General features: G+C 37.0%; 1 protein-coding gene across 3 annotated transcripts in view; it reads right to left on the bottom strand.

The window, feature by feature from the left end:
* Positions 1 to 9,226: 9,226 nt before the first annotated feature.
* BTC (betacellulin) overlaps positions 9,227 to 22,338 on the bottom strand; it is a 51,097-nt gene continuing 37,985 nt past the window's right edge. The window contains exons 3-7 of one of the 3 annotated variants that reach the window (XR_001716928.4): positions 20,359 to 20,476; positions 15,067 to 15,213; positions 12,514 to 12,623; positions 11,555 to 11,793; positions 9,242 to 11,146 (exon numbers count right to left, since the gene is read on the bottom strand). Coding sequence is in view for 2 of the 3 variants with exons in the window: in XM_009447733.5 (XP_009446008.1) it covers positions 12,515 to 12,623; positions 15,067 to 15,213; positions 20,359 to 20,476 (374 nt within the window). In the remaining variant the exon portion in view is untranslated. Of the gene's footprint in view, positions 11,147 to 11,554; positions 11,794 to 12,513; positions 12,624 to 15,066; positions 15,214 to 20,358; positions 20,477 to 22,338 lie in introns of all 3 variants that reach the window. The other 2 variants (XM_009447733.5, XM_016951590.3) reach the window with 2 other exon arrangements.

The following is a 22,338-nucleotide window of genomic DNA, read 5'->3' as shown; positions in this document are numbered from 1 at the left end:
TGCTTTGGATTCCCGGCAAGTTAGGAAATTGCTGGAAGGGACTTTTCACATTTCTCAAATAGGCTAAATTTAAACCAGATTGGACATTTAATTGTTTTAATTTTCCACTTACTAGCAGATGAGCATTCAGGAGAGAAAAACTGATTAGTAATGGACTAAATTAATTTATTGAACTTCCTTTTCCTGCACAACCAATTTAGAATGTGAGTTACACTTTTTAAATCAAAACATACACAAAAATTGGCATTTTTTTCAGGCATTCACACAGCACCTCTGATGGTTAAGATTCCTATTCTATATTCATACCTTCAAAATACCATTTACTCAACATGGTTACACTCCTTTTCAAAGTCCATATTTTCAACCCAAATGTATAATTTATACTAGCAAGATATCTTAACTTTGATGTTTCATAGGCAAGCTGAAACTCAATGGATGCGCAGTGTAAAGTTGGTTCCATCTCACCTCATTGCTGCTGTCATGAGCACGGTTTTTCTATGTCCCAGTTTCTGTTGCCCACAGCATCGAAGTTACCTATGTCTCCTTCTTTTCTGCTTTATTTCTAACCATACCTAATGTCAAATCCTGATGCTTTCTTTCTTTTGCTGTATATCTAGGTATTACCCCTTATCTCACCATTTTCACATTCACATTACTGCTGCAAATCAAGACGCTGCAAATCCTCTCAGCTTCTCCTCATGACCTCAGTATCTGGTCCCGTTAGTCCATCTCCAACATTCTCAGGTAATTCTTCTTGAAGTTGTGATTTCTTTACTTTATCTTTCCCTGCCCAAGATTGTTTTTTCTTTACCAAGACTTTTTCAAGAACTTCAGGGCTACATTCCCAACTGCTTGCTGGATGTCTCTACAGAGATGTCCCCAGTGTACTCAAGTCTATTTTTTTTTAACCAAAGTTATTTTCTTTACTATGGCATCCAAGTGCCCACTCCCAGTCAGCTCCTACTCCTCTAATCCATATCTCAAATAATCACACCAAGAACTTGCTGGTCACCAGTTTGGAGCTAACAGTCTTCTCAAGGAATCTGGCCTCCCTCACATCTCCAAATTCAAAAGATCACAAAATCATGTTGATTCTCTGACCAAAACATCTTGAGCATATTACAGCCTTTCCATTTCTACCTCTCAATTCCAGTTCCTGTCATTTCCCCTGCCTTCCATCTCTCAAATTTTCATTTTAGCCTTTATAATGCCTGCAGAATTATTTTCCTAAACCATGCATCTTATCACGTCACTAGCCTGCTCAAAACCTTGTCTTTGCCATTCAGTAAAGTGCAAGAAAACTTGCCATGACATATCAGGTGCCAGACAGCCTCATTTTAAGCATATGACCCTTTGCATCCCATAATCTACTATTCCATGTGAGGGTTGTCAGATTTAGCAAATAAAAATACAGGATGCCCAGATAAGCAGCAATATTTGGAACATACACTGCAATATTTGTTTATCTGAAATTCAAATTTAACTGGATGTCTTTCTTTTATCTGGCAACACTATTCCATATAGCATATTACAAATGTGCCGTACATTTACAAACCCATGTGATCTTGTTTGTAATGGCTGTTCTCTTCAAATGGAATTCTTCACTTACTCTCTCACCTATTAATTTCTCATCCGTTTTATAGATTTTTTTTACCAATAGACAAGATCCATCTCCTCTTTCCTCCTGGGATGGACCTTGTCTAAAGACCTATAGGGGAATACAATTAAGACTTGACTTTCTGCTTTCCTAAGGTGGCCTTTATTAAAGATAAAGTGATTTACAATATAACTCAAGGGGAGGGGGATGGGAGTCAGAGATGTTTGCCTAACATAATAATGCCAAGGTACTGGTTTTCAAAAAATAGACTTAAAAATTCACTAATAAAAGGGATACAGATATCTCTCAGGGGGCATGGCAGAGAATAAATCCCTTTAATGGCAAGATTTGCTTGATCAGATACTTAATAGGGGTATAGTCAAAGGCCTCCGTGTTTGCCTGGGGAGTGGGTAGGGAAGAAACCAGCATACCCCAAGACAAAGCCATCTCTCTCTGCGAAAACACATAGGCATCCTGACACAGGTATGGCTAAGGCCACTAAGCTTGTGAGACAGCAGGAGAACCTAAGGAGTATGAACTTTGATTAGGAAAGAACCCAGGAAACAGGGAAGGGAGAGGGTATTCTCCATTGTCTCCATTTTCTCCTTCCATTCCATTCTGGTTTCCCTGCACAGAAGGCAAGGACCATAACTAATGCAATGCTTTCTTTAAATTCCAGGTTCTCATGTGCTGAGAACAGGGAAAATACTCATAAACATGTGTCCACAAATCAACCACAATACAGCTGGTCCCACTAGGGCTTCCTGAGTGCATAGTGTATCTCAGGTACTCTGCCATGGCCAGGCCCAGCTACATAATTTGGGGGATCTAGTACCAAATGAAAATGCTAGGAATCTTGTTCAAAAATTATTGAGAATTTCAATTACAGTGTCATCCCTATACAGAGGCTGTGGGCTGCAGAGGTCACACATCCATGAAGCTCATAAAAACTCTGGACACCAACCCATGGGGAAGACATTATATCAAGTTACAGATTAAGGAACAGAGCCTGGGTAAATTTATGTTCTTTACTAGAACTCATATCACTAGCAAGGACTAGAGTTTACATTAAAACTCAATCCAAAGGACTTTGTATGAAATCTCCAGAGTGTTGGTGGGAATCATTGAAATGTAATTTTTTTAGATTTTAGTGGATATTTTGTTTGTTTATGGAAAACTGCATATAGAGCCTGCCAGTTTTACTCTCCCATCCTGCCTTTTGTCAACAACCAGTTCTGGGATCAGAGTATGAAGAGTGAGGTACCCACTTGCTTTGGCCCAAAATTTAAGGGTTTAAAAAAACTCAGGAGTCAAGGTAAATAATATTCAATGTGATATCTTCTAAAAAATCTAAATTACTTTTTAAAAATTCACAGTGAACAAAATATCAAACTTGTAGATAAAGACAGGCAATGATTATTTGTTTTACAACCTTGCATTATTATGAAATGTGAACAGTCTGTTTCCAATCAGCCTGCAGTTCCCTGGCCTGTGGCTATCAGGTCCCCAGAAGCTTGTGAGACACCAAGTTTTATGAGGGTTGACAAAAGTATGTGAACAGGGTGGACAATGAAAGGCTTTATATGTACGTATACACATAGATGTAATTTTAAACATGACTATGTATATAGTCATGTTTTTTGATTATAGAGTGCTTACTAACATTTTCTAGTTGGTTCAAAATATAGGAGAGTATTTTGATGTGTATATTTAAGAGGAACATATTTTTTCCTTTTTGCCTCAAGCTCCAATATGGCTTGGCATGACACTGTTGACAACGAATTGTATTCTTGAGTATCAATTTACATAAGGTCTATGATTCATGATATGCTCCATATGTTGTGAAATTGGTGATACACACCCACTCTGTCCATAAAATCCCAAAGAGTATTTTGTCCAATAGACAGAATTAACTGTATGTGGAAGCAGACAGTCATTTGGATAACAAAATGAGCACTTGTTACATTCATCATTATCTGTATGAACATTGCACCAGGACATTTCTTGGGCTATCTTAGGCACCTGAATTATACCAGCAGCATTCACCACTTCTCAATTAATTGAAAATTCTTCTGTTCTTGAACTGACCCAGAACTTGAACGTCTCCTCACTTATACTTGCCAATCACATTTCATTTATTCTTTCGGGTCTAGGTATACACCACCTCTTCAGAGAAGTGTTCTCTAATCCCTTCAGTCTATAATCTATACTAGAAAGTATTGTGTGTTCATGTAAAACTCTCATCTTTAACAGAGAACAAAATTCTTGGCAGCATGAACTGAGTCTAGTTCATCTTTTTCCCTTTAGCACTTTGCGTAATGCATACCATAGATGCTAAATATTCACTGGATGAATGAATGAACTATTTGGCCTTTTATTATAGCTATTTATGTATATGTCTTTCTCCCACTTGAAAAAAATGCACTGTCTCTTAATCTCCTTTAACTCTCCCCTTGCACTTAGAACACTTTTGTGTATGTGCCCATTGTCAGTGTTCAGTTATATTTAAATAATTAAATTAGAACCTGAAGGTAGTTTACAAAAATAATGAGTTTGATTTTAAACACGTTACAGATGTCATGTAAGGTGATTTTATTACCACACCAAAATTTAGAAGACTCTGCTGCTGCTGAAGTATAACTTTCGATGTATTGGAAACGTTTATAACAATAATATCTCCCGTATGAGTTTAAAAAAATTACTACATCTTAATTATCAGGAAGGTAAACATCTACCTAGTTAGTGCCTTGGTGACAACTTGCAGACTGGTGGGGCCTAAATTAATGACATGACATTGAATTCAAGAGACTCAAGCACTATGGAGTTAATTTTGATTATCAATAAACATATTTTTAAAATTACATCTATTTGTATAAAACTTTTAAAATTACATTTATGTGTATAAAACTTTACTATTTGCAAAAGCTTTAGGAACATCCGGATACTTTCCTAGAGGTCCACTTCTTCATATCATGTGTTGATTGAGAAAAATAGTTTGATCCCATCGAGTTGTATTACTCTTCAGTAAGAGCATCCCTTGGCAAGGGTGCAAACTGTACTGCTCAGTCTATATGTTGTACTCAATGTTCTTTTCTCATATTTGCTAAGCCTGTTAAATCTGATTGAAAGCTTTAATTCTTTAAATAGAAAAACAATCATCTGACTGATACAAAATTCTCAGATTCTTCTGTTCTTGTACAGTTTTTCAATATTGAAAATGTTTTAAAGATCTGTCAAATACATAGTTTCAGTAACCATTTATTTAGCCTATTGGCAGGGTCCAGAACAATAAGCTTCTTTTTCTTTCCATCTAGAAGATAGATAATTCCAGTGTACTTTCATTTCAAGATGGAGATGCCAAAGTTGAGAGGCAGATGAGCATGATTTACAAGTTGTATGACCCTTGGCAGGGTACTTACGCTTCCTGAGCATAAGGTTTATCATCCAGAAGACGGTATCGTAATACTTACTGTGCAGGCCAATTGCGAGTAACAAACAGCAGAGGTTATTCCCAGTCCCTGCCCAAGTTATTTTTAAAATCTCCCTTAATGTTGAACATACAAGTAGTACAGAGTATAACTCCACCTTCAAAAATATCTATCATATCTCTGTCTCAGCATAATTTTGAAAATTATTGGGCTTTCAGTTATTTTCAATAGCCTTAGAGTGATTCTTCTTTATTCTTTCTCATTGGGTGCTTTTAAGGAAGGAGTTGGGAAGGGAGAAAGGAAGAATGTGGAGAGAAAAAAATGAAGTAATTTCATAGGACTAGTCACTGAGCTGGAATTCTTCACCTAAACATAACTTGTTCTAATAGGAATAGAAAGACATTCTTTTCCACAGGGATCATGAATTCTTAAAAAATACAGAAACTTTTCAATGTATCAGTGCAGTGACTCAACTTCAGAAAATAATTTCTTGTTTTCCACAGAAGTAATTAGAGAATATCATTATCATCATCATCACTATCACCATTGCTATGATTATTGATCTTAGTAATAATAATTAACATCAATTGAGCCCATACCTAGAGAATATTTAAAATATTCCAGGTGCTGAGCTGAGCATTTTACTGACTTTATCTCATTTAAGTCTCTCAACCCACCTTATTTATTATTTATTCTGACTTTGCTGACAAAAACATTAGTAAGGTTAAATAACTTGCCCAGGGCCTCACAGTAAGTGGCAGACCTAGAATTGAAGCCTACATCTGTCTGAATAAAAGATCCTATGTCCATCACCTTTGTATTATGATAGTTCAGTAGCAAATTTCTCCTATCCCTACTGCAGTCACAGAATTATCAGGAGCACTGGCTTGGCTAAGAGCTCAGATATTTTGAAGTCCAGTTGAAGTTAGGAGGCAGAGTGATAGTGATACAACACCTGAGACCAGATTATCTTTAATTTAAGAGTAAAACAGACAAAAACCAGGCAACCAAACAAAAAACACCGTGTAAATGATTTTTTAGAATTGCTAGCTCTGGTTCATTGGATAAACGAAATGTTCTTAGAATGTTAAAAAGAATGTGCTAGCAACAAGTTTATTTTAATTAATTTACATACTGTAGTATTTCAAAAATGGTATTAGAGAACAAGTCAGAGATACAAGTTTTTCTGTCACTTCTTACTAAAGCCCAAAATACTGTAAATCATTATTTAGCTTGGATCACAGAGTTTCAGAATATTTTATTATTCTGCATATATCTTGGAAGAATAATTATACTTGCTAGAGAAAGCAACACTAGAGTTCTATGTTTGTGAATAATTTTGTTTGACATTTTTAAAATAAATTGATTAGAAACAAAATAAAGAAAACAAGCCTTGAGTACCTCTGTTGCATAATTTTTTCTTGTAATTTAAACTTGAATTAAAAAATAAAATATAAAAGGAAAGTTCTTTAAAAACATGTTTTGTTAACACTTCTCTTTGAGTACAATTACTGACTATAATTTTTGATTAAACATATTGAAGTCCATATTTTTAAATTTCCAAAAACCATCATTCAGCTCTTGAAAATAATCACTAGTATAGTTTCTGTAGTTGTATAGTTTTTACAGTTTCCTCATATAAAATTTCAGACTGCTTCAAACACTAATAGCTGACACATCCTGGGGAAGAATGAGGAGCTTACAGAAGTTCCAATTAGATATTATTATAAGATACACATTCCTAGGATCCAACGACATTAGCAAACAGGCAAGAGTACACTATTTGCACATTACGTTCTGGCATTAACATTTAGTTAACAAAGATGATCACATGGGAACAGGTTCCTTTGTAGAAAAATGCTTTGAAGCATAGAAGATGTTTTGAAGAAGAGCAGATGCCCAAATGTAGCACCAATATTAAGCATAGCAAAAATAAATATTTGACAGCAAAAACATAGTTACACTTTGTTTGTTCTATATAATCATTATTAAAATATGAAAATTATTCAGTCAAGGAAAATCTGCCAAACCTATGATATACTGAGATCTTCCATGAGTTCATCTTGAGTTTTATGCTCTAAGACACTTGTTTAAGTTAAAGTCTGGACGCAATGTCCTCAGTATAAGATAACTTCTTGGATAAGTCTTGTTTTAAATTCCATGCTATGAAAGATTAAATCCACTAGAAGATAAGCTTCATGAGGTCATAGGGTTTTTTAAATTGTTTTATGCAAGTGGTATACCCCTAGCACCTAAGGTACTCTGCATTTAGCAGAAACCTAATAAATATTTTTGTATGAATTAATTAACGAAAGCAGTGCCCCAATATGTTTAGGCATACCAAGGTACATTCACAATATACTCAAATGAAGATTTCATTAAAGCTATAGCTGGGTCTTAGAGCCATGGGTTTTGAAATATGTTCTGAACTCCATTTACAAAATATTGCACAAACAGGGTCTTATCTAAATAAGGTTATTTGACCTGGAACATTTTACTCCACTCTCAATGTGACTTGCTTTTACCATGGGCAATAAAATAAAGTGGAAAATGGGAAAGCCCTAAATAACTAACTGTAGGAAACTACAAAAATCTCTCCCCACCACCTCAGGACATCACTTAATCAGATAGCATCATTGGGACCAGAAACATCTACTCTCACAGCTCACGTGCCCACATGCTCTACCCTGCTATGCCCAGGACAGCCTGGAACAAGGGATGAAGGCTTGATTCTTTCTCTTCACTTGTTCCCTTGAAGCACCACCTCCTGGTCCCTCCACTTCTGGTGCTTTCAGAGGAACTTAGTAGAATTTGACAAAGACTTAAGAAATATTTGATGAGTCCAGGAGTTCAAGACCAGCCCGGGCAACATAGGAAGACCCCAGTCTCAAGGAAAAAAAAAAAAAAAAAGCCAGGCATGGTGGTACATGCCTGTGGTCCCAGCTTCTCAGGAGGCTGAGTGGAAGGATTGCTTGAGCCTGGGAGGTTGAGGCTATGATGGTGCCACTGCACTGCAGCGTGGGGGACAGCAAGACTCTGTCTCCAAAAAAAAGAAAAAAGAAATATTTGAGCTTACCAAAGATTTGGGACAGAGGCCTTTATTTCTCAGAGCCAATCATCAGTTCAGATGTAATTTCCTACAGGAGCTTTCCCTGATTCTTACTAAGCAGGGATAAGTGACACTCCTCTCTGTTCCTTAATACCTTGAGCTTCTCTCGGAGCAACAAATTGCATTGAAATGTTCAGTGAGTAGCTGTTTCCCCCACTTAGAAACTCTAAACTTCTAAGAGTCATTCCTTCTTAGCATTTGTCACAGTGGGTGGAACAGGACCGGAAATACAATGGTGCCCAATCAATGCTTGCTGAACTCCCTGCTCCCTCTCCATGCTCCCATGAATGTCTGTGTGGTGCAAACAGAATGCTGTTGCTGGAAATGTTCATTTAATATGATAAAAGACACTATTTGAAAATAATAATTTGATATTTTGTTTTACAGAAGATGTCGTTTCCTCTTTAAGAAACCATTGTCCACAATCTCAGGATGCACCTGAGTTGGTAAGGATCTTGGTTCCAGGTTACAGAAACCCAAACAGAACTAGCTTAAGACAGACGAAGAATTTATTATGAAGACACTAACATGTCTCATAGTGCCCATAGACAGGAATGGTGCTAAACTCTGAGAATGCCTGTAATCAGGACTCATGTTCTGTCGGGAAATTTGTGCCTTTTCTCTGTTTTTCACTCAGCGTTTGCTTAAATCTTCTCTTGCTATATGCTGACCAGATTCCTTTGTTTTACTTTTCCACATGAAGCAAAAGGTAACTGCCAATAGCTTCAAAATGCATATTTTTTCACCCCAAGAACCCAAAGAAGACTGACTTCAGTTCAAGTTTCCAATTTCTCTGGGAATGACTCTAATTGGCCCAAGTTTATTAAGTGCCCACCTCAGACCAATCAAATGCAGCTGGAGGTGGAGTTCAAAAATATGGCCAGGATATTGGGAAGACAGTCCCATAGATGTCCAACACACTCCCAGATGCTTTAGTTCCTAAAGAAAACACATGGTCAGGATGGATTCTTTCAAGTACACTAATGGATAGGGTTTACAAAGCATAAGGTGTTTAAAAGCAATAGTGTTCAAATTTATTTTCATTAGTAATTCATGGTAAAATAAAAAATTCCCAAGTAACCACACGTTTACTTTGTTTTAAAAATAAATTTATTTTATTACATGATAATATTGACAGTTTACATAAACAAAGTTATTTAGTGTATGCAAAGCAACTATAAAATACATTTTGAAAAGATATAAAAATCTTTGAAATTCTTTCTTGATATCAGATCTACCAAATTTCGAGAGCCACCATTGATATTTTAGGATCAAAACAAAATGGCTTGAGAGATTTTGTTGGTCAGCCAAACTCAGTCCAGGAAAAAAGAAACACTAAAGCATTGTTTTGTGTTTTTAAAAGCTCTGATGGATATTTATTCCAAGCTCCTTTCGTATCGAAGAAGACTACATAAGAGAAAGGGCATGAATGAGCTTAAATGAGACTTTTGAAAATAAGGCATATGCAACATGGATCAGTTGGATATAATTGTGTTTCAAGTATGACCATTAAATCAGGAGAAAAAATAGATTTTGAAAATTATCAGTTGTTTGGCTTAGCTTTTACTGATAGGGGAGCTATTTCTGTGTCATATGTAAGTACAGCCCCAGCTTCACTCAAAACACCATGGATGCTAGAAGGTAATATGCGATTTCAGCATTTGTCTGAATTCTCCACTTCGCTATGGAATCTACATTGCAAAGTAAAATTTGCAAAGATTCTAAAAAAGAAGCTGCTTGGCTGACAGGCACAAGTTGGGGGGCATCTTCCATCGATTTTTGTAAGTGAACCACATAATCAATGTAAAAAGTTAAATATTCTATGAAATATTCACTAAATGCAGATTGTGCTTTTCCAGGTTTAAAGCAGTGTTTATTAAATATTTCATGGAGTAAAGGAGCACTTGGCAAGATGGTCCCAAGTAATAGATGTTATGGTCATGAATTTACTGCATCAAAATTTACCTGAGAGCAATCATATATGCTGTCATCAAGAACATAAATGAGGATATGGTCACAACCGGTCCCTACCTGGTCTCTCCAGTGTTGTCACTGACCATTACTCCCATATAAACAGCCTCTTTCAGTAATATTATTTATATTTTATTGAGCATAAACACTTACCCAGGGCTTAAGGAATGCCAAGCATCTACTTTTCCATCTCTATTCATTTCCCTAGTTATGGGGCCAACCTATTTGCTTTAATAATGTAAAAATGTAGTCACATCATTGAGAATTTATAAAGGAGCAAAGAAACATAATAAAAGTCAATTCTATAGAAAGCATGATGGTAACAGCAATATAGGCCAGGATTTCTCATTCTGTGTGCCTGTGGGAAGACGGTCTTGACATCTCACAATCATACCAAAACACAGTTCAGTATAAAACCTTGGGTTATATTATTGAGTTAGGTTGCACCGATTCAGACTAACAAAAATGATGGTTAAGAGCATAGATTTTGATTTAGATAAATCTTGATTTCTAGTCTGTCTCTACCAATCTCCAACTCTCTAAATCTGGATTAGATTATTTGACTTGACTTCTTTGGCCCTGTTTCCATATGTAGGAAATGAGGATTATAATAGCTATCTCATGGATTGCTGAAAGGAATAAAGGAAATAATATATTTCAAACTTATTAGCACATGGTAAATGCTTGATAAATGGTAGATTTATTATTAATTCAATTCCTAAGACCTAACCTCCTTTCTACTTTTCTTTTTTGTTTGACTAGTAATCCTGGTGACAATACTTAAGTGAAAGTTTATTGAAATTTCCCTTCTGTTGTTGCTACCTAACCAGTTGCTTTTTCCCAATTACTAGACAATATACATATAATTAATGTTCTTATTAAAAAATAATAAACAACACAAACTAAAGTTGCAAATAAAAAGTAAATACATTATTTAAAATTCATGTCTACTAGCTGTTTTCCTGAGACACATTCTGTCCATTTTCAAATGAGCAAGGCACTTTGCAGCTTGCCATCAACCTGGAGGTAACTTCATAGCCTCTGAGAATGAAGAAAATAACAGCACATCACTTAAAAGAAATGGACTATGCAATATTAATAATAATTTAAAAATCCAGAGCCAGCCATTTTGTTTTCAATTCAATAATGTTGTTTTTGTAATAAGTTAGGAGCACATATAATTTCTCATCAAGCATTTACCAACCCCATTAAGCTGCTGGGATTTTCTGGAAGAGATTCTTTGTACAACTGAGCTGTGGAAAGACACTACTCTCTCATACTGGATGTAAACGAGGAAGCTTGTAGCCCTAATTGCTACTGGCCTTTCTTAGGACCTAAGAGGAACTGACCAAGGATGAAAACCAACTCAGAATAGTGAGCAGAAAGAGGGAAATAATCTGGTTCCTTATGTGTGAGCCTCTGGTTTGACAAGTGTGAAGCCCACCTTACCTCTGGACTGCCATTCATGTGAGCCAATACGTTGCCTTCATTTTAAGCCAGTTTGAGTTGGATTTTATGTTATTACAACCAAAACTATCCTGCTTTGTTGTGCTAGTTACGCGTCATGTGCCTTCTTGGAGCCTTTCTCTGCCCTGCTCTGTCTCCAGGAGACTGACCACTTCAGATTCCATCACCAGGGCTCCATTGCCCTCTGGTTTCTGGTGGGTTTAGCTAGTAGGAGGCACCTGCTGAAGATCCGAAGGCAAAAGGAGAGAGAGTTTGGAATCCTTCTTCCCCTATTTCCTCCCTCTGTCCTTGTTTATATCTGACAGTGGCTACTCCCTCCACAACCACAGCTCCTGCCTAGGGGCCCCTCCTCCAATTTGCCTCTGAATGCTAAGGTAATATTTACCTCGGCCCTTCCTGTAGAGGAAGGGCAACAGCTCCCAACAATTCTCAAGCTCAGGGAGACTCAGTGTACCTTTTCTTAACCTTGATCCATGGTTCTTGCATTACAATCTCTCTATTGGATCATCTGAGAAGATTTGTGATTCCTGAACAATCCTTACTGATGCTACATTTAAAGAGCTTGTAACAGTGCTTGGCATTGTGGTAAATGCTCAATATATGTAGTTATTATTGCTATTGTTATTTTCTTTCAATGTGAAGTGTCTATATTAAAATACCTCTTTCCTGTGCCCAAAAATGAGAAAGAAAAAATTATATAAATATCCCCACAACCATGCAGAATTAGAATGCCTATCTATCTCTGTGGTAACATGCAGAAAAAAGATATGAGGAGGTATTTTATCTGGCTTCAGATTCTATGAAAAAAACCATTGATTTATTTTAGATGTTTTTAAATATAATCAAATTCTAATGAATGATTTACTAGATGCAAGTAAGCCCAATCTAACCAGTTAAATGTCACCTGAATAGTTTTCTATCAGCAAGTTTATCTCACTTACTTTAAGCAATATTTGTCTCTTCAATATCTTCATTGACAGGAGTTATATCTTTATCCAGAGTTTCCATTTCTTCTTCTTTCTTCTTTCTTTTATGACGTTTCCGAAGAGGGCTTAGAAAATACGTGTTAGAAGTTAGTATGGGCCTAGTAGTTCATGCGAACACAAAATTATCCATCAAGAGATCCTATGATCAGGTTTCTTTTTTAAAAAAATTATTTAGGGTTCTAGGCCGGGCGAAGTGGCTCACGCCTGTAATCCCAGCACTTTGGGAGGCCGAGGCAGGTGGATCACAAGGTCAGGAGATTGAGACCACGCTGAAACCCCGTCTCTACTAAAAATACAAAAAATTGGCCAGACGTGGTGGTGGGTGCCTGTAGTCCCAGCTACTCGGGAGGCTGAGGCAGGAGAATGGCGTGAACCCGGAAGGCGGAGCTTGCAGTGAGCCGAGATTGCGCCACTGCACTCCAGCCTGGGCGACAGAGTGAGACTCCGTCACACACACAAAAAATTAGAGTTCTCTCTTAACCCATCTCTTTCTCTAGGTTCAGATGATAGGTATAATAGGCAACAGTGTGGGTAGAATATAGTTATCTAAATAGAAAAAATGTCACTTATATTGATGGAGTTTAGTTAGCAGAAGAAAAATTTTCAGGCCAAGTTATTTTACAAAACAGACTAATGAGTATTATGTAGTGTACACGTAGTGTAAAAGAAACAGTACAAATTGGAAACAGGCATAAGAAAAACAAGAGTGACACAGCGTTTGGATATATTAACTGAGCTTCTAGATACATTAAGAAATGTGTTAGATATTCCAGACTGCATTACTGTTTTCCTAAAGTGCAGCTCCAAGTTGATATAACAAAATAGGCCGTTTCCCAGCTTTGCCCAACTGATTCTCTGCCCTAAACCTGGCATAATATTTCTTCCTACCTTAAAGTAGGTAAAATAAAAATATATATTTCAATTTTATAGTTAGAAAGTATCTGACAGATTATTTGGTTTAACACTCTTGTTTTACAGAAAATAAAAGTTCATAGATATTAAGAAATTTGCCCAGGTTCTCAAAGATACATAACGGAGGAACCGAGACAAAAATCAAATACTCCGGCCGGGCGCGGTGGCTCATGCCTGTAATCCCAGCACTTTGGGATGCCGAGGTAGGTGGATCAACTTGAGGTCAGGAGTTACCAGCCTGGTGTACATGGTGAAACCCCATCTCCACTAAAACTACAAAAATTAGTTGGGTGTGGTGGCGGGCCCTTGTAATCCCAGCTACTCAGGAAGCTGAGGTAGGAGAATTGCTTGAACTCAGGAAGCTGAGGTAGGAGAATTGCTTGAACCCAGGAGGCAGAGGTTGCAGTGAGCCAATATCACGCCGTTGCACTCCAGCCTGGGCAACAGAGCAAGACTCTGTCTCAAAATAAATAAATAAATAAATAAATAAATAAATAAATAAATAAATAATCAAATACTCCCTCTACCGTAGTGCTTTTTCCCCTAGCACATTGCAAAGAAAGGAATCACGAGAACCCTCTTTATGTGTGGACCACAGTGAAGGGTAGATGCAAGAGTTTAGGAATCTGGGCAAGCTTCTCAAGACAAAAAGATACCACTTTAATAAGATAGTTTTTTGTGTTTTTTTTGGTTTTTTTGTTGTTGTTGTTGTTTTTTTTGGTAGCATACTTGGTGTTAGTCCTGCTCTGCAAAAAAAAAAAAAAAAAAAAAAAAAAAAAAAAGTTTCCAAAAAGAAACTAATTTAACTAATTTAATTAAGAATTGTCCCAGGACCAGGTACAGTGGCTCACTCCTGTAATCCCACTACTCAAGAGGCTGAGGCGGGAGGATCACTTGAGGCTAGGAGTTCAAGACCAGCCTGGACAACATAGTGAGAGCCAGTCTCCACAAAAAAAAAAAAAAAAAAAAAAAAGCCTGGCTTGGTGGCACACACTTGTATTCCCCACTACTCAGGAGGCTGAGGTGTGAGGATCGCTTAAGGCCAGGAATTTGAGGCTGCAGTGAGCTATGTTTGCACTACTGCCCTCCAGCCTGGGCAAAAGAGCGAGACTCTGTCTCAAAATAAATAAATAAATACAAATAAAAATTGTGCAAAGCCACTCTGTCTCAGAGAAAAAGCAGGATGGTTCCTGATTTTCAAAGTTCTGGTATATAATAGAAAGTAAAAGGAAAAACAAAGTAACGTGGTTTACACATAAAGTTTATTATTTTAATGTGGCAAAGCAAAAACAAATTTTTGTTTTTATCTTTCAATGTTATTGTGTTATGGTACAGTTTTAGAAAATAGAAGTCTTATGTAGCCTACTATACAAATTTTATTTTAAATTACAACAATTTTATTCAGTAAATGATAAAAATCATGTATTATGTGTTTTATTATGAACACTTCTATATCAACAATGGCAAAGCTCAAAAAGTAGATTTATTTGAATCAAAGAAAAAGCAAAAGAGAATGTAAGGAGGAAGAAAAGAAGAAAAACTATGAGCAAATACTGTTTCTCAGATTTACTTAAAATTAAGTTTAAAAATACTTACTGACAGCATGTGCAGACACCGATGACCAAAATAATAAAAACTACCATAACTGCTATCAAACAAATCACCAGAATCTGTCCTCTGTCTCCTCTTAGGTAAAACAAGTCAACTCTCTCACACCTTGCTCCAATGTAGCCTTCATCACAGCTATAAAACAAGACGAGGGCAAGGAAGTAAAACTTGCAAGACTTTTAAGAATCTCTACTTCTTTTCCGAAGAAATTAACAGCTCTCATTACTTGAAATTAATAAAGAACACAGTTCCCTTTTTTAAGAAAGATGCACTACTTTGTTGACCAGTAATTTCAATTTTTTTTTGCTTTGCTGAATACCTGTCATCACTTGATCATTAGACATTATTAATATGTCTAATATAAATACACAAGGATGATGACAATTAACTAAAATGTATTTTAAAATTTTAGTCTCTGAATTCAAAAAGGAAAGGAGGATAAAATTCCCTCCACAGCATTCCCAGTGCTTAAATACCTCCATGACAAGGAACTCAAAAATCCCCAGGACTTCCCATTTCATCACAGGATAATGCAAATAGTTTTGATGTTCTCATGCTCTCCTATAAATTATATAAAAATTGTATGGTTTTATATGATCAAACGTGCTAATGCATGTGAAAGTTCGTAACACAATGTTCCATAAACGTTAGATAGAGAGAATGTTCTGTAAGTGTTATTTCTACAGAATTTCTTTCCTCTTTCCTCCACTGTAAATTCTACCCATTGATTCTAGTTCTACTGCTTGAGGTCATCACAGATTAGGTCATGCCCTTCTATTACTCTTCTGTTCACCGCCTCCTTCATTACATCCCTGCAAACACATAAGTCTTGTCCTCTTTAGCTCCTTTATCTGATTCCTAAAACCACATTTGCAGATCTGTTCACCATTCCCTTCACTCTCCTCTAAATGCCCTCCCTTTTTTCCATGGCCTTCTTCAAGGGAATGACCAGAAATCAACAGTCTCTCTTCATTTCCCTCATTCTCTCAGCTTTCTATCAATCTGCCTTAGGATACATCTAACATAAACAGATGTCCTTAATCTGAGATTACAGTTATGCATCCACTTGACCAAGCTGGGACTTGTCTGAGTAACACCCAGGGAGCTAACAACTCAGTGATTTGAGTACTCCCCATAGAATTATCTGAACTGCATCAGAGAATTAAGGTACATAAAAAGTTTGGGGACATTTTAACCAAAATTATCTGTTGTAACCTTAGTACCTTAGTATTAATAAACATTTTCCTTTATTAATATTAGGGAAATAGTGATCAAAAATATTAATAAATATTTTCCTTAAGAGAATGCTTCAAATGAAGTTAAAACACAAAGTGATACTGGTCATATACATAATTATTCAAACGTCAAAAAGATTAAATTCTACTCCTTAGAAAACTTCTGTGCAACCCCATTTTCCTTTAAGAAAGGATTTACGGCTGGGCTGTTCTATAGTTTATGCTTGACAAAAGCCAAGGCAGTTAATCCTCACAAAGCCTGTATTTCTCAAGTGAAGAGATCCCTTAATGCCAATATTGTAGCTGAGACAGTGCTTCAAAACAAATAAACAAAAACAAGCTCAGTAACAGCCATCAATTGAAAGGTGAGGCTTAATGCAAGCAAAGGAGAAAAGACAACTAAAGGCATCTATTATAAAAGGACCCAAGGATGAATGAAAGAAAATTGCTTCCTGCAAGATAGCTAAGTATCTTCATTCTGAGGTCAAAATTACAGGAAGAGAGCTTAGAAATATCTTGAGATATAAAAAATCTGTCATACATAAAACTAGGGATGGGGGAATCACTTTTTTTTTTTTTTTTTTTTTTGAGACGCTGTCTCGCTCTGTAGCCAGGCTGGAGTGCAGTGGCGCAATTTCGGTTCACTGCAACCTCCGCCTCCCGGGTTCAAGCGATTCTCCTGCCTCAGCCTCCGGAGTAACTGGGACTAAACCACGCGCGCCACCATGCCCAGCTACTTCTTATATTTTTAGTAGAGACAGGGTTTCCACCATGTTAGCCAGGATGGTCTCAATCTCTTGACCTCGTGATCCTCCCACGTCGGCTTCCCAAAATGCTGGGATTACAGGCGTGAGCCACCGTGACTGGCCAGGAATCACTTTTAATTGCATGTATAGGAGGGAGATTTTTCAGAGTTTTTATAAGGTTGGAAATAAATCTTACAAATATAATCTTTTCCAACTAGCTTAAATATTCCTCTAACAAATTTACTAAATGTGGTATTTTTAAACAATAGCTTTGCCCATAAAATGCATGGCAATTATTTTCTACTCTTTTAGAATGTTTTTCTAATTATATGCTGTGGGATTGGTGGCTTAACAATGCTTTAATTGAATTTCTCAGTAAGCAGTACTTCCTGTAAGTTGTACCCCAGTGAATCCATGCTAAAAGGTCAAACCTTAACATAGCTGGTTATAGTGGTTCTCATGTTATTTTGCCCTTCAGCAAACCAATAACATATCAGCTGGTGTTTATTTTCAGTGAGTGTATCTCTCATGTAGAAGAAGAGGCAAATAGAGCAGATTTTAAGTTTTTTTATTAAATGGTGACTAAGTGGGTTTTTATTTAATAAGCATCTTATACTATTTAAAATCAAAAATAATTTTTAAAGATGTTCATGATCCTTAAGGGCAATGCAAAATTGGGCATTGGGATCACTATTCTGAAATAACCACCAGAAACTGTTGTAAAAGATCTATGAATATTAACTGGATCCTTATTACCACCTTTGAGGTATGTGTTATCATTAACCCCATTTTATAGATGAAGAAACTGATGCACAGAGAAGTTAAGAGAATGGGGATTCAAACAGGCAGTCTGGCTCTCAAGCTCATGCTCTTAACTGCATAGTAAATGTGCTGTGCTGCATGTATAAATAAAAATTATGTATCTGGAAACGAACTGTCCCTTTTCAAAGGAAATACTGAGAAGATTACTGAGAGGAGAAGATCTCCATTATTTGAAACACACTTTGGTTTTTCATGTAAAAACAAGAACCCACAAACTCCCATGATCCCAAGAAAAGGAGATATTTCTGGTTTCTCAAGACAATGTTATCACCAATGGCAAGAGAGTTTTGCCTGAATCTGTGCTATATCACCTGAAACATCAGTCCTAGGTTGATTATCTACCACTCATCTCATAGCTTCTTGGGAGCATGAGGCAGGAGAGGCACATTAGCCTAGGAGTTTGAGTCTAGCCTGGGCAATATAACAAGACCTTCTCTCCAAAAAAAAAATAATAATATTGTTCTTAAAAAGTGGGAACTTTTTATTTATGGCATACTTAAATATGTTCTTAAAAAGTTGGAACTTTAAAAATTATGAAACACTTGCTCTTTGCTGGGTACCACAATTAGTGTTTTCGCATTTATTATTTTGCTATCTTCACCACTTGACTGGACAGCATTATTACTCTCTCTTGTAGATGATAAAACTGAGGCTCAGAAAAGGTAACTGACCCATTGTTAACACTGCTTATAATTGGCAAAAGCAAAATCTTACTTTAGGTCTATCTGACTCCAAAATCTGTGCCCTGTCTGCTATGATATTCTGCTTCCCATTGACTGTGTATTATTCCTCTACTAAGAAGATGTTCCATTCAGATTAAGGCCTTGGTCTGGAAATTTAGTATAGCATTAGATGGACTGTAATAGGGGCACTATTTGTTCAGGCATCAGTCATTTCTTGTGCACCTAGTAAATTCTGAGGACTGTGTTTGACACTGAAATACAAAAAATGAATAAGCCATGAGCCCTGCCCTCTAGGAGCTCACTGTCACAAAAGGCACATTTAAAGAAACCACCAGTTATGCTCCAGTGGATAAGAGCTTTCATAGAGGTGTGGCTAGATCACAGGGGAAGGACATCTAACTCAGACCTGAGTGTATGCCTGAGAAGGAGGAAGTCAGTGAAGGGGTCCACAAGGAGATGATGAGTGCAGTACATCTTAAACCATAGCAAGAATAAGCTTTCTGGGCTACTAGAAGAGCTTATATAATAAATCATGAAATGAAACGTAGAATTTTAGAAAAGCACTTAGGAATATGGTGAGATACAGCTAGAAAATTAAGCCAGGATCAGATGATCTATGAAGGCTAAGAAAACAAGTTTAAATTTTACATTGAAGGGAACAATCTATGTGTTGATCTTAGGCAGGTAGATTACACACTGTGGTTTTCATTTTAGAGGGCAGCAATATCTAAGAACAATAAATCTGCAGACATAGGAACCAATTAGGGAAATGTATTGGGTTAAAGATCATTAATATTTTTAAAATTCAATATGTGCTTCCAAGCCAGGGAGCAATTAAATGAATTTTTTTAAAAAATTAGATCTATCCCTCTCAACACACACACACACACACACACACACACTCACACACACACATTTCCTTATTTTCTTACATTAGCAATTGTTATCTGCCTCCATGTATTATCCATGCATATTTCTTTTTTAACTTAAATATATTTAAGTTTTTAAAAAGTTCATGACCCTTAAAGTTTCCACAAAATTAGGATTTGGAATCATTTTTCTGAGATACTTATGGAAAGAAAACTTATATACTGGGGCAACTGTGTAGAAGAACATAAACATTCTATGAACTTTAAGTCAAAATTGCACTTGAAGAATCTCCTCCCACTTCTCTAAGGAAAGGTCCCAGGAAGCACATTAGTGGGATATCTTTTTGGAAGAAAACACATATTTAAAAGATGCAAAAAGAAATTTGTGTATGCCTGAGTAAAATTGAGCTAGGCTCAAATACAAAGAGTTGAAAAGAAAACTTTTCTCCCAATTCCCCACTATACTAAACAGGCTTCGCTAATCTCTTATTTATAAATAGGACTAATTCCTTCTACTTAAGTGACACCTACAAAAGTAGCTCTTAATTTGGCAGGAATTTCCTCGTATTTACACTAACTATAAACCACCAAACACTTGCCAGAATAATTCATTTCCATTTGAACCACCCAGGAGATTATTGGAGCCAAAAAGAATCAGTTCTGCTTGCGCAAGAAATCAGAGGACACTGCCCAGCCCGGAAGTGGAGCTGGACTCTCACATACTCATGTTTCAGGAGGAAAGTGTGCGTCAGTTTCTCCATAAGTAGTTGCTGAGTGGGCCCCTAAACAAGTGGCTGGGGGCAGGACCAGGCAGAACTGTGTTCGGACAGATGGCATGGTTAGCTCACACTTTCCAGTCCTGGCAAGACCCAGGCGGGCACCATTCTGCACCCTTTTGCTTGCTGGCTGAGGACACTCCACTTACACACAGGAGGGCGTCTGCTCGGCCACCACGAAGCGGCATCTCCCTTTGATGCAGTAATGCTTGTATTGCTTGGGGCACCTAGAGAAGTGGCCTTTCCGCTTTGATTGTGTGGTGGTAGCTGGAAAATGAGAAAAAGTTCAATAAATCAACTCTCTTTAAATATTCACTTGTAAATAGAATCATATTCTTGCTGCCAGTTTCTCTGTAGAATATATTTGAATCTCTCATTTCTCTTTCTCTCTGCACTGGGATAAAAGTCAGACTTTTGTGACTCCAAAATAGCTCTAGAGATTGGACAATGGGGATTGTGGTGAGAATGTTTCCTACTTTAATTAAGATTTGACTTCAACCTACCTTTCAGAAACTTTAGTGTCATTTAAAGGGTAAAACACAAGTATAATAAGAGAGAAGGCTTTCATTCCATGAAAGTTATCAGAGCCATGCTAGAGAAGAGAGGTTTTTTGTTTGGTTGGTTTTGGGGTTTGGTTTTGGTTGTTTAACTTAAACATTTACATAGTATTTCCTGAGTGCTAGATGCTGGTCTCTTTGCTTTTTGTATATTATTCATTTAATGTTCATAATAGCCTTGTGAGGTAAGCACCACTCCAATCTCCAATTTACGGATGCACAAAGCACGACACATGGAGGCTAAGTCACCTTCCAAGATCACACAGATAGAAAGTGGAAAAAGTGGGACTCAAACCCAGGCAGTCAGCCACTGAGTCCACGTTCTTGACTGCTACATACACTCTGGCATTTGTTGAGCCAGCTGCTCACCAGGTGTCTGTCACCGACTCTCAGCCTGATGCATCCACAAGTCACACCTGCCTCCGTGGGCAATTGTGTCTCTCATTTGGCCCATTCGTTCTGCTGCTCTGAAGGAGGAGGAAAATACTGAAAACTTCATGCTCTGGATTTCAATCCTGAACTGACTTCCTTGCCTTACGCTTTTAGGTAAAGGCCTAATTGATTGCCTAATTTTTCAACTGAGAATAGTAATATGTAGCCATTTCCCCATCACCGACATGTAAAATTTCAGTAAATAACAATCAAGAGAAACAGAACAGAAATACTAACTAGCTGTTTCATCTGTTAATTTACAAGGGACATAATGCCCACACCCACAGAAGACAGAAAACAACTAACAAGCCAGCTCCAGCCCAGGGTCAAACTTTCCATGTTCATGGTATAACCAACAGCTTGCAGGATCCAGATGCCTGTGGAGCCAGGAGGACCATAGTGTGTTCATGTCAGAAGAGCATGTCACGCTAGGTTTGGAATGGCACCTGGCATCCCAATGACATTGAATAATCATTTTATTAATAGCAATGACTACTAAACATCTTAATTAATAATATGAAAAGGGTAGATATAATTGCCCCAGGCCACCAGAGAGAGGAATCTCAAAGGACTTAGGATGATCTAAATACTGCAAATTCCTGTGATTCCAGGTCACAGTGCAGAGTTTCAGGGGATGGCAGAATCTCACTGAGGAACTGGCTAACCTGGTTTGATTGGTGACTTGATAACCACCTATGCTGACTGCTTGAACTACATGCCAGATATTTGCTTGATACATGTCAAACAATGAGACTCATCAGAAGGACTGAAATTTCTTCCAGAAATAACTGCAAAATGTATCAAAGGCAAAGACCTCTGTATTTTGAAAAATCAATTGATGTCAACTTCCATTTGTTGAGTGTTTCCATTTCCAGAGCTCTATAATAGGCACTAGAAAACATCGAAGAAATAAAGGATACCCTATCTTACTATTTAAATTGGTAGAATAGAATAAATAAAAAACAAGAATAGGCAATTAACCAGTAAAAACAACCATCATAACCAGATAATAGTTTTAGTACACTGGAAACAGTGGAAAGAACACTGGATTCAGAGAAAGAAAATTCGTGTTTAATTTTTAGCTATGCCTTTCACTAGCTGTATGAGTCTGGGCAAGCTGATTAGGCTGTCTGAACCTTT

This window comes from Pan troglodytes, chromosome 3, assembly GCF_028858775.2.
Source record: "Pan troglodytes isolate AG18354 chromosome 3, NHGRI_mPanTro3-v2.0_pri, whole genome shotgun sequence".
NCBI classification, from domain to species: domain Eukaryota; kingdom Metazoa; phylum Chordata; class Mammalia; order Primates; family Hominidae; genus Pan; species Pan troglodytes.
Note: the sequence above shows the minus strand (reverse complement) of the source record. Positions and strands in the feature narration are given on the sequence as shown.